Source organism: Electrona antarctica (assembly GCF_951216825.1).
Source record: "Electrona antarctica genome assembly, chromosome: 5".
Taxonomy (NCBI): Eukaryota; Metazoa; Chordata; class Actinopteri; order Myctophiformes; family Myctophidae; genus Electrona; species Electrona antarctica.
The window spans coordinates 40,142,197-40,154,601 of record NC_136810.1 but is presented as its reverse complement, the minus strand read 5'-3'; the positions used below and the strand labels follow the sequence as shown (position 1 = coordinate 40,154,601).

Here is a 12,405-nt window from a genome sequence, read left to right as displayed (position 1 = left end):
TTCCTATGTCGTGAACTGAAGGCTGAGTTGGATGGTTGGACCGTTTATTTTGAAAAACAGACAGACCTCACTTCCCCATTAGGTGGAACCCCATCCCATAGCCCAGGGAGAGAGCCGGGTGATCTCTCTGTCATTGGTTTAAATCGTTGCTAGGCCGACCGCGGCGCTGACTTAGTACAATTTCAGCTATTTGTAATGTTTCCACAGTTCCACTAACTACATTTTCATTAAACTGTTCATTAAACAACAGGATCATTACCATACTATTGCTTGTTATATTACGAATTTGTAGTTGTACACAAAACCAAACTGTAGTACTATACGTAAGCCTGGTGACGCAAGGTTATTATATTCATGATACCGCTAGCCAATCAAAACGCACTCGTCCCCTCGGACTATGGGCTCTTAATTGTAGACGCCACCATGCTCAAACGAAACCGTAGCTGTCCTGGCTGTCACACAAAAGCACCACCAGACTGGAGGGGTGTACTGTACAAGCCCCAAATGGTTTAAATGGATGACATAATGCAATGCATCGTTCGGTGGTCAGCTGGCTGCAAAGCGAGGTTTTGTATATTGTATAATTGTTCCTATTGGTGCAGTGAGTTGTTCTAGACATGTGCTGTATAAGTTATCATACATCTGCACCATCTCATCTCATTCAGGAAGGAAGTACCTGTCCTGCACTGAACACAGAAGCACCACCCGACCTGAATGCACACGTCGGCTTACCAATTTATCACTTCACGACTCCTGCTCACCTGAATGGAAATGAGAATAACGTTGATCCTGCTGCACACCATCTCGTCGTGCTGGGTGGTTGGTGGCACGCTTTCAAAGACAGACTCGAAGAAGTCACACAAAACTGTAGAGGCTGAGGTGAGTGAACTTATGGCCCCTATGTGTGTGGCTGTGAGCAGTATTTGTATTGTTGTTTGTTGGCAGGGCAGGCAAGTCCTTGCAGTCTCATGTCATCTGAAATTTGAGATTTGCAGAAAGTGACTTCCATGAGGACCATACCACTCAGCTATTCTAAATGCCATGGATGTCTGTCACTCAGCTATTAAATGTATTTTATTCTACCAAATGTACCAATAGGCATCACCTGCAGAGTTACCAGTGTTGGAAAGAGGCCTTGTTGTGTCAGACCCACAATGGAAGGACATTGTGAAAGAGGAAAAGAGATCTTGTTCTCATATGAAACGGACATTCCAGGGGCCAGTGCTCGGATATATCACACCAGTAAGTATGAAACCAAGTCAAAGGATACACAGCATTGTCACTATTATGTACCTGGTGTGTCATAATTGTGTCATAACTAGTTGAGCAATAACTGATAACTGAGCAATATATCCAGTTTTCCAGTTAAATGATAGATGTGTTATTATTATCCCTAATAAAAAATACTCTTATTTGTGATGCCTATAACAATGTAAGGCAAGGGAACATAAGCCAAAATCATCTCTATTGCTTTCACCTTTAACCTTCGTTAATCAGAAGTCTCTATTTTCTTTAACTCAGACATTTGACCGGTGAGCTACAAAGTAGCAATATAACAATATTGTATTTGTGTCTCTGTTGTATCCTGCCATCCCTGACCCCACAGTGGAATTCCCATGGCTATGATGTAGCCAAGGTATTTGGTTCCAAGCTGACTTCAGTCTCTCCAGTGTGGCTTCAGCTCCGCCGAAGGGGACCCGAAAGTTTTGATGTCACCGGCCTCCATGACCATGACCCAGGTAAAATTATCACTTCACTTGACCGTATTATTCAGACAGCCGATATTAATTCTGTTCATAAATACTTTTCCTTAAGTCAGATTTATACATTGTATAAATCTGATGATGAAAAGACATTTCAGTGCACAACACTGTCGTACAAGGGAACCTAGACTGGGCATTGTCCTCATAGTAAAGTGTTAGGGATTGTTTTGTCTACTTTTCAGGCTGGGTCAAATCTGTCCGGAAGTCGAATAAAAAAATCAAGATAGGTGAGTAGGTCATCTTTGTCCTCTACCACTACTAGCTTGCTCAGCTCTGCTTGTTTGGAAGTTGGAACAGAGCTAACATTTTATGATCACTCCGATTCTTATCATGTAGTGGTAAGTCATCTTCAGTCAAGTGCTCTGTGTGTCTTGCTTTCAGTGCCTCGACTGTTGTTTGATGGCTGGTCTTACCAAGATTACATGAGTGTACTGGATAGTGAGGATGAAATTGAAGAGCTGGGGAGTGAGCTAGTGGATGTCGCAAAGGTAATTACAAATACAGACATTTTTTGTTTATTAATGTTTTCGGTTTTCGCTGAATTGAGTATGTGAGGATACCAATGGAGAATGGAAACTAGCTGAAAGGCTTTTCTGGTTTCATCCTTTTAGCAGACCTTGTATTGTACTGTACTTTCCTGTGACTGTCCTTACAAACTGTTAATAAAGTATTCAATCAATCAAAAACAGATAGTGATTACTATACCCTGCAGGCTGGGTAATGAATTGAAGTGGCAACATGAGATGCCAGATAAAGCTACTGTGTATATTATAGCCATAACAATATTCCCTAAATACAATAATTTCATGCTGTTGTATGACCTTGCAGACAGAAGGCTTTGATGGTTTTACTTTGGAGCTGTGGAGCCAGCTGGGAGGAAACAAAAGAAAGTGAGTTACTTTATTGCTTTTTCACCCTCATTTCCATGTTTTCCAGGGTTAGTTGCAAATGAGCAAGTGCTGTTTATCCTTTTTCATGCAGGGAGCTCGTCCACATGGTGAAACACATTTGTGAGGCTCTGAAAGCAAAGAGATTTGACTGTGTGCTTGTCATTCCACCTGCTGTGACAAGGTGATGAATATAATGGGGTTTATATTTACGGTATTCTGTTCAAATGCCTCAAAATGAATGATGTGCTGATTTGGAAGCATTTCTGATCCGAATATCTCTCCAACCAGCTCAGGGCAACCGGGCATGTTTGGCAGGGAAGAGTTTGAACAGTTGGCTCCAGTAGTGGATGGATTCAGTCTTATGACCTATGACTACTCCAACGCTGGAAGGTGAGGCTCTTACAGACAAACATGTCATTCAACCTTTCAAACTGGATACAATGGTATTTTTTTTGGTACAGAGATGTAAAAGAAAATGACTACTACGTTTTCATACTTACAGTACAAAGTGGTAGAAGGCTAGAAGCTGCTCACTCTCAATGAAAACATTCTATCTTTGTTCCCAGTAGTCCAGGCCCAAGCTCACCTCTGCCTTGGGTAAGAGACTGTGTGCTACAGTTGTCACCCAATATTCAATGGAGACAAAAGATCCTGATTGGACTTAACTTGTATGGTTTGGACTTCTCCAACCAAGCTGCTGAACCAATCCTGGGGACTAGGTAAGGATTGTGTAATTTATTACTTGGAAAATGGAAGATAAACTCCAGTGTCTCTTCAGCCATGAATTCTACCAAACCATCTGCCACAACTGTTTGATGGCCGAGTTTCCTCCATATATTTCCTCTATTTGACACATTAATTTGTTACCTTAAAGGACCATTTCACCACTTTTCAACCTGCCTTCATATAATTGGTCCTCACTAATGTTCATGATAAAATACCACAATTATTTTCTACTCAGTCTGTGTAGGAGGGCTGTGGGCAGTTCAGAAACCCGTCCACCAGTGACATCATCGTTGGGGAATCGAAGCTAATAGAAACTGCAGGCTTTACGTGTTTCTGAACTGCCCACAGCCTTCTTATGAGACACAGACTTGAGTAGGAAAAAATTGTGGTATTTTATCATGAACATTAGTGAGGACCAATTATATGTTGTGAAGTGGTCCTTAAGTAGCAAGGTCCTGCACAGCTGCTATAACCGCTTTAGTGTGTGACTACGCACTGATTGGTCAGCTGCCGTATAACCCCTCACCTTACTTTTATCACTCTCAGCCCAGGCTGGGCTATACAACTGTATACACGCACTCACACACGTTACTGTACATGTGGAAAATCAGTCAGATCGAGAAAGGAGTGCTTGTTTTCCAGCAGGCGTGAGACGTCACCGCCTGTGCTACATGTGTTAAAGCACTATATTGTGATATTAATCATTGCTAAAGAGTGTTTGTTAAGGAGTCTCCTTGTTTCTCTTGAAAATACATTTTCAGATGGGTTAACAAATTTCAGCCAATCGGGAGAGAACCCATTTAACAAGTTCAGTTTTATACTGTCCAACCTAATTTGTCTGCCCATTTCCTAGTTGCATCACTTCCGACTCCACTTGTTTATCCTGTATCTTGTGCGAGTTCTCTCTTCTGTTTGGATCAAATTGGTATCCTGACCTGAAAATGCATTTTCTGTTTCCCAAGGAGCTGGAGTATCAGTATATAGAATATTTAACACTTATTGTAATGAAATAAAATCACAGTACCCTAACTTTAATTAATTTAGAAACACTTTATAATGTAATAAAGCAACATTTTATAAATAAATAACTAAATAATAAAATAAATATCAAAATGAACATCTTACCTAAACTTTTATGTTTTGTCCACATCCCATGAATGGCCAAAATCATGAATTAGCCACTTAAACCCTATGTTATTGACCAGCGTTCCTCAGCGATCTATACTTGGTCCTTTATCTTTTCCCCTCCAGTGTAAATCTCACCAAAAATAGCTGATCTACAAGCTCCCAACGCACGACTCATTGTGAGCTTGTAGGTCTGCTCAGATCTCTCCATAATTTGACAAAATGTTACCCTCATGAGTTATGACAACTGTTTTGAAAATTCTAGAACACAAAATAAGTTAAAAAAAAAAGAATTGTATAGCGTTGTTTATATTTGTCATTACCGTTTTCGATGAATTGAGTACGTGAGGATACCAAAGGAAACTAGCTGAAAGGCTTTTCTGGTTTCAACCTTTTAGCAGACCTTGTATTGTACTGTACTTTCCTGTGCCTGTCCTTGCAAACTGTTAAAGTATTCTATCAATCAAAAACAGAGTGATTACTATACCCTGCAGGCTGGGAAATGAATTGGAAGTGGCAACATGAGATGCCAGATAAAGCTACTGTGTATAATATTAGCCATAATTTGACAATGTTTACCCTTATGACAACTGTTTTGAAAATTCTATAAATAACACAAAGTAAATGGTAGAGCAGTTTTAACAATTGGGCTAACGTATCTTTCTTTTTATTACTCTCCTGTCTTATTTCCTGCAGGTACATTGAAATTTTACGAGAGCTGAGGCCAAAACTTCTCTGGGATGAATACAGTGGAGAGCACTATTTCTCTTACAAGAGGTGGAGATTACATGTTTTTTTTGAAGAACAAATGATGGGTGACACAAACCTTTGGCATAGCTTAACCAGATTTGTTGCTTCACTTTATTTCTAGGAATAATGGAGTCAAGCATGTAGTGTACTACCCAACTCTTAAGGTAAAGCCCTTCTATTTCATTTTAGCTTTGCACCTGAACACATTTACTCAATAATAGTAGTAATAACAACATGTGATCACTAGTTGCCAGTTACATTTTGACATTATGCACTAAGATTTTCCTATTTCTTTTCAGTCTATCTACCTACGGATGTCATTAGCCACTGAACTGGGCACAGGAATATCCATGTGGGAACTAGGACAAGGGCTGGACTATTTCTACGATCTTCTATGAAAAGGCCAAATTACTAGTTTGGACCTTCCAAGGACCTTCTGAACACCAGCATGTTGGGTTTCCAAATGTTGTCTCCACCCCCAAATCATGGTGTACCAAAAATGTCAGTGCTGTGTGCAGTGATTTTTTCCCTCTCAGCTGAACTCTGGAACAACCATTGACTGAGTTTAGTTACTTAATACTCAATCTGCACTGCTGCTGCCCAGAGGATGTCAAAGCAGCGGTTTGAGGAATCATGTTGTTGATATAAACCAGGGACATGTTGCTTTGAAATATATTGTTTTATTCCCTTTTCATGGACACGAGTCAACTAAAAAAAACAACACTGAGATGGCAGTAGCAGATTCCCCTTTTACAAAGTGTGTGCATGATCATGATTATTAAAAACCGCAGAGACAAATCAATGTTTTGTTATCAGTCGTTTACTCTCACTGGTTCTAATGATTGAACATCATGTGGAAAGCTTCTGCCAGTTGGCTCAACTGAAGACTTATCTGCTTTGGTGTTTGAGTATGCATCTGGTGCTCATTGTATGGAATAGCCTTGCGCTTCCATTTACTAACATTTTACCACAATAATCAAACTCAACCCTATTTCCTTGCCTGCTAGCTGTGCTGTAGACTGACAGACATATTTTTGCAATGCTTTTCAATGTGTTTTGTTGCCATCGAGCGGTTTTCCGCTCACTTCCCATAGAAAAGCATTGCAAAAAGACGGCCACATAAGCAGAATAAAATGTCCGTACCCTGTGCATGGGCTTTGAACTGTTAATATGGTAGTTTTATTTTCCATTGCAGAGCCAGATTAGATTATTCACAGCAATTGATGTTGCCTGAATATTCTGACCAGTTACTAGGTGTCTGTCTATGACTACATGCATAGCATCCTCTTGACTCGCTGAAAAACAAAGCCAAAGGATTGTATGGTTAGCTTTGGGTATAATCACAGAAATGTTTAAAAAAAAATGTTATCTGTACTTCTATGCAAACCTGTGTATGATCCACCACTGTCTTTCACAAAGTCCTCCACGATCAGAGGCAGGTTGGCAAAGTCAGGCCTTCGCACCAGCTCAAATACAGATGGCTTGGATGGAAAATAGTTACAACTTGTTACTAGAAATACTTTTTACATTCCCATGTGCATAAATATCAGAGATGAGACACTCACCCCTGTTAAACTGTACCCATTGAAGATCCACTTTTGTCCCTCAGTGGCACAACATAAAGCTGATACTCCCTGGCCCACAGCACATACAGGTTCTGCATTTAGGACAAAACAGCTCCAGCATCAATGACCAGTCAGTGTCTGTACATTAAAGGGGGTGCATACTTAGTTTAGACTAGTCATTGGTTAGACATGGGTTAAGTTTAGGTGTGCTGCCCTGTGGGCGGTTAGGTTTAGGGTGAGGGTTTGAGAAACTGTCTAAACTAAGTACTGCACCCCATTAAAGCAGTTGTTCTCAACCAGTGGGCCGGGAGTCGACCCCCAGGGGGTTTCCCACATGATTTGGGGGGATGACAGTGAAGTGACAATTTAAGGTCTTTTCAATTCCTTTAAAAAAGAAAAAAGACCATTACTGCTAAAGTAACCAAACTATACTATAAAAACTGGTGAAACATTGGCCAAATTGTCAAATTATATAAGAAAGAAGCAAAAAATGTGAAAATAAATGATCTAGCTTGTTGTGAGCTTGTAGATCGGCTATTTTCACAATATTTATCTGTGGAACGGAGTCAAACAAAATGTAATGCTTCAACTCCTACACTTAAGTTCTAAGCTTGTCATCGATTATTTTGGAGGGTTGCGGGCGGAAAAGGTTGAGAACCACTGCATTACAGTATGTGTTTGCCTCTCTACAGTAATAGAGTAATGGTAAGTGGTAACACACAGAAATGTAAGGTTTTCAAGAACCCAAACAGCCTTTCTATTAAATAAAGATGATAGGGAAGAAAGTATCTAGAGTGGAAATGTTGCTCCCAATAAAACATCAATACCATATCATATCTAACTTAACTTATATGTCTGTCTCCCTATCCTACAGGACTGGAGGCAGGTAAATAGTTGATGTTCAAACTACAATATGTCCAATCCACTGCTTCAAATAACTTTACGTGTTATAACATTTGATTTGTTAAAATAAGTCCTGGATTGTAACTGATTTTCAATTTCACTGACACTGCATTCCATAAGATGTAGGGACTCACTCTGCTGAGAGATGAAGTGTGTGAGGATACGGTGTAAGGAGCCGCTGTGTGCCAGGTCATGCAAGGCTCCTGGGCAGTCTGGAATGAGTAATGCCTGGTACCGGGCACCTGGAACAGGCCATCATGACATGACCTTGAGCTTAATCAAAACAAAACCAAATAGGGCTGCAACTAGTTAAGTGTACCAATTCGTTTTTTTATTAATAGTTATACAAATTTATGGGAAATGTTCAGACAGTTATCTGAACTCAAACCGATATTGTGAAATGGCTTACCATTTACCCAGATGTCAAAAACTTTTATATTTGTAATTTAATATTAATTACATTATTATAAAATTATAATATTGGACAAGCATTCACATTTTGATTATTAGATTGCAAACATTGTATTTCCTGTGTGTATCCAATTAAAATATTTTCTTGATACTCACCATCAATAGATTCAAGTTTGGCAGGTGTTGCATAAGGTTTCACACTGAAGTCCTGCACCCACCTAGCAGTGCTTTCATCAACCCCACTAAAGTCGATAGGCTTCCCCTGCATACAGAACCACAAATTAGAACGCCCTGCACTGACTGAGTGTTCTGTGCCCAGTGATGGACAGTAACCAAATACATTTACTTGAGTAGGCCTATCAATTAAAACATTTTGAGTATCAGTTTACTTGAGTATGTGTTTGAGACTGAGGGCCCTATACAGTTTTGAAATAGTTCAACTAGCCGATCTACATCGACATGTTGTGAGCTTGTAGATCGACTATTTGAACTATTTTAAAAGGTTATTCAAAATAGTAAAAAATGGCAAATAGGTTTAGAGATAAGGGGTGGTGCAAGATATAGGCCTGAGTGTGCTTGTGACTTTCACTACACTTAATTTCAAAGACAAAATGTACGTTTTGACTCCAATACATTTTTAGGAAGGAAAAACGCACATTATGAATTAACTACTCATATATAAGCCCTATTTCAAATATAGTGTCTGGAACATTTACTATATTTTCACCAATAAATACATATTTTTTAAATTCTGGAAAATCTTTGAACGTTTTTGGAAAGTGTCAACATTTTAAATACAGATGTTTTGATTCTCACCCCTGGTGTGGCCGTCTGCAAGTTAAACACTGACGTGCAAAGAGTGAAGGACTGGTGGAAAGACTTTGCCGACACCCCTGCGAACAAGGCTGACACATTAGTAAAGATGTAGCTCTGTAGCCATGGTTCACATGATGCTCGTACTTCACAAGCGATTATTCATAACAGTCAGTCATGTTCCAGGGCTAGTAGCTGCCTAATTTAACGCCCCATTGTACAACGTTGTCCAGCTAGCACCGCAAATAGCTTTATGTACGTATGTTTCGCAAACATACGTACTACGTAGACTCGCTTTCGGCCATTCTGGCCAATGACAAATAGGATCAGATGTTTGTTTGTTTATGGACATTTTATTAACAAAAAGCTATAACACTGTAATGTTTTATAAAATTGAAAAATGTCAATAAATATATTGTTAAAAAAAGGATCAGGCTGAGACAACGCTGCACCACCGGGGACGGACAGTAGTAGTCGAAAAAGTACCGGTAAAACTGTCAAACTCCATCCAAATTGATCCAATACATCTGTAGCCCTGATACATGACTGTCATAATCATGAAGTACGAGTGTCATGTTAACCATGGCTAATACATCTGATACTCAATTCAATTCAAAGGAGCTTTATTGGCATGAGAAAACATACGTTTACATTGCCAAAGCAAGTGTCAAAATACAATAAAAACAGTTGAAAATGGGGAAAGTATATACAGCTGGAGGGGGTACAGCATTTTGTAGACAGAGCTATGTCACATTGTATCGTTATATACACATTACAAAGGATATAAAGCTTTTTTGAAAATAGCAGCATTTCTTTGCAGTCACTTTTGGACAAATAGCAGCATTTTTTCTCAAGACTATTTAAATAGTATACAAAAATCTGATTTAATTTGTGTTTAAAGGTCGCAGCTCTGTTTACATGTGCAGTAGGAGTACTTGGTACAGATAGTAGTCCTTAGGGTGATTGTATTCCATTAGCTAACCTTCTTTTGTCGCAACAGTTCACAAATCTTGCTGCTGTGTTTGCAAATTGTTGTATTTCTCCCAATAGGTATGGCATTGTTTTGTCGTTGGTTTATTGGTCATAGTTTCAAATTCGCTCTGGGTGTGTGTAATCTGTGGGAAGTATGTTTCTCTGATGTCTTGGTATAGTGGGCAGGTGGTTAGAAAGTGTAGCCCCCCCCCCCCCCCCCCCCTTTTTCCCCTCACTGTATATGTTTTGTTTCCCTCTTTACCTCCTTTATGATGAATTCCTGTTCTGTTCTTTGGCTATATAAAAGTGTCTATTTGTACATCGCTAAAGGTTTTGATGAATTGAACAAGGTGGACCCTCTTGTAAACAAGTGTAATGCTTTATTGGGTCGTCCACTCACAGTTAACAACAGTCTTTGTATTGAGTTGTGCTTTCTGCAAGGCTGTGTTCACTATAGTGAACTACTATAGTTCCTATAGTAGTCAATTCCTAAGTTTTGGGTTGTTTACCGTGCTCAGGTATTCAGCCAATGTATATTCTCTTTTATATGGCATTCCATTTTGCTTTCGTTTTAGGTAGTCTCTTTCCAGTATGCCAGGTAGCTTTCATTTTGTTTTCTTATAATCTGGTTAAATCCAATGGGTTTTCTTTTCCATCTGTGGTTGTGCTTGCGTTTGTCCCTGGACCAGCCGACTGAGAGGGCATCCCTATAGGTTTTCGCTATGATTGAGGGCTATTATGGGTTGCTTTCTTTTAGGTGGTTATGAAATTTAAGTGCTCTCTTCTATATTTTGATAATGAGTGGATATCGCCCTAATTTTGCCCTCCAAGCATTGTTTGTTGTTTTTCGTTGGGTACGGAGGATGGATTTGGATGGACTCTTGATCCAATGATTTGTTGAAGAATGTATTAATAGTTTGGAGAATTACAGTACATTTCAAGCACAACTCAATACAAGACTGTTAATTAATTAACTGTGGACGACACCATAAAGCATTACACTTGTTTACAACTGCATGTTCACTTCATCATAACTGTTATGATATTAGCCCATGCACAGTACATCTTAGTCTATGTACTTGAACTTGAGATACAGTGTACTTGATATGTATTGTCTGTACTGTAGCATACTTTATAGATAGGCTACGAGAGACATCTCGGCGGCAGCAAGGTCAGCCTTGCTGCAGTAGGCACGTTCTTCTGTCTCATATCTTATTGTCACGTCATTATGATCCAGCACTATATATGTTTCCTGTTTGTGAAATAAACTTTGTGAACCAATTGTTGTAATCTCTAAGTACCGCCGCAGTCGCCGTACCGAAGGAATACTTCAACTGGATTGTCACACACCACACAGCCTGCACACACTACCTGTCAGTAGAACCAGACGAGGGTCCAGTACTTAGAGATTACAACAATAACATTTAGACATACAAATTGACATGTACTTCTATATAGCCAAAAACAGGAAATCATCATAGAGGAGGTAAAAAGAGAACAGCGAGGGGAAAAGAGGTGGGTGGGGATTCAGATTTTACGGGGGCCAGTTTCGAATTGCAGCCGTCCGTAGGTGCCATTTGAGAGCGGTTTTGAATCAGTCAAGGGATTCGCATGTCTTAATGACTGTTGGCAGGGCGTTCCACAGTTCCACAAGCCAAGGTTAAGACAGTATAGGTGGTTGCACACTGGACGCATTTTTCGAAAAACCGACGGAAAAATGCCGCTAAAAATCCGAACAATGATTAAAATAAATGAATGACTATGAGTCCAAACCAGAACAATTTACAGTCAGAGAGAGAGGCCAAGGCCGTCTCATAATGAGCATGTTCAATGGACCTACCTTGCGGAGCAGCACTTGCCACTATCAGGCAAGTTGGTTTTGCAGACATTTCTGTTTCCCTAAAGTTTTACGGAGAATATGGACCTAATTAATTAGCTTGAAATCAACTTGTGTTTTTCGCATAAAAAAATATCAGAAGAAACAAGGAAGTTAAGGAACCAATGGATTGGGGAACAAGGAAGGAAGAAGGGTAGTCAGCTGACAACAACATCCGCTGAATCGCTGATTATTTATTTTCAAAATAAATGTTCGATCGTACGGGAGCTACACTTATAACTCATACAGGGTTGCAATTTGCAAACCTTTTCATTGACAAATTAATATTTGACTTTGACTGCTGGCAATAACCATGTTTTGTTATTTTTTTTCTTTGTAATTAAAAGCTAAAGTAAAGGATATGATACATATAATGCCTAATATTAGCAAAAATAATAACTTCTGTTCTATTCATCAGCTGGATTTGTGAGGGGGGAAAAGACTATGGTCTGCTTCAAAGTGTAATACTTTTTAAGGCACACTAAAGCCTGCTATTACAAAAGTATACACACATCAGTAAACAACATGAAATATAATTAAATGATGTTAATAGGCCTACGTTTAAAAACACAAAATTACTCAATGTAGTATGCTTGGGGAGCTGACATAAA

General features: G+C 39.3%; 2 protein-coding genes across 3 annotated transcripts; one reads left to right on the top strand and one right to left on the bottom strand.

The window, feature by feature from the left end:
• The first annotated feature begins 426 nt into the window (after window positions 1–426).
• chid1 (chitinase domain containing 1) lies at window positions 427–6,353 on the top strand. 2 transcript variants are annotated; one of them, XM_079501601.1, is made up of 13 exons: window positions 427–566; window positions 666–879; window positions 1,099–1,242; window positions 1,607–1,739; window positions 1,946–1,990; window positions 2,145–2,251; window positions 2,592–2,653; window positions 2,745–2,834; window positions 2,942–3,043; window positions 3,223–3,372; window positions 5,201–5,281; window positions 5,376–5,418; window positions 5,554–6,353. In XM_079501601.1, the coding sequence occupies exons 2-13, from the start codon at window positions 766–768 to the stop codon at window positions 5,650–5,652; spliced, it is 1,170 nt and encodes a 389-aa protein (XP_079357727.1). In that variant the 5' UTR covers window positions 427–566; window positions 666–765; the 3' UTR covers window positions 5,653–6,353. The 2 variants fall into 2 exon arrangements, with proteins under 2 accessions (XP_079357727.1, XP_079357726.1); XM_079501600.1 differs by having other exon boundaries at window positions 3,220–3,372.
• Window positions 5,919–11,975, bottom strand: gatd1 (glutamine amidotransferase class 1 domain containing 1). Its single transcript, XM_079501608.1, has 7 exons — window positions 11,759–11,975; window positions 8,950–9,026; window positions 8,290–8,395; window positions 7,857–7,964; window positions 6,820–6,911; window positions 6,642–6,735; window positions 5,919–6,549 (listed from the first exon to the last, which is right to left on the bottom strand). Exons 1-7 carry the CDS (start codon window positions 11,805–11,807, stop codon window positions 6,434–6,436), a joined length of 642 nt encoding a protein of 213 aa, XP_079357734.1. The 5' UTR covers window positions 11,808–11,975; the 3' UTR covers window positions 5,919–6,433.
• Between the last annotated feature and the right edge of the window lie 430 nt (window positions 11,976–12,405).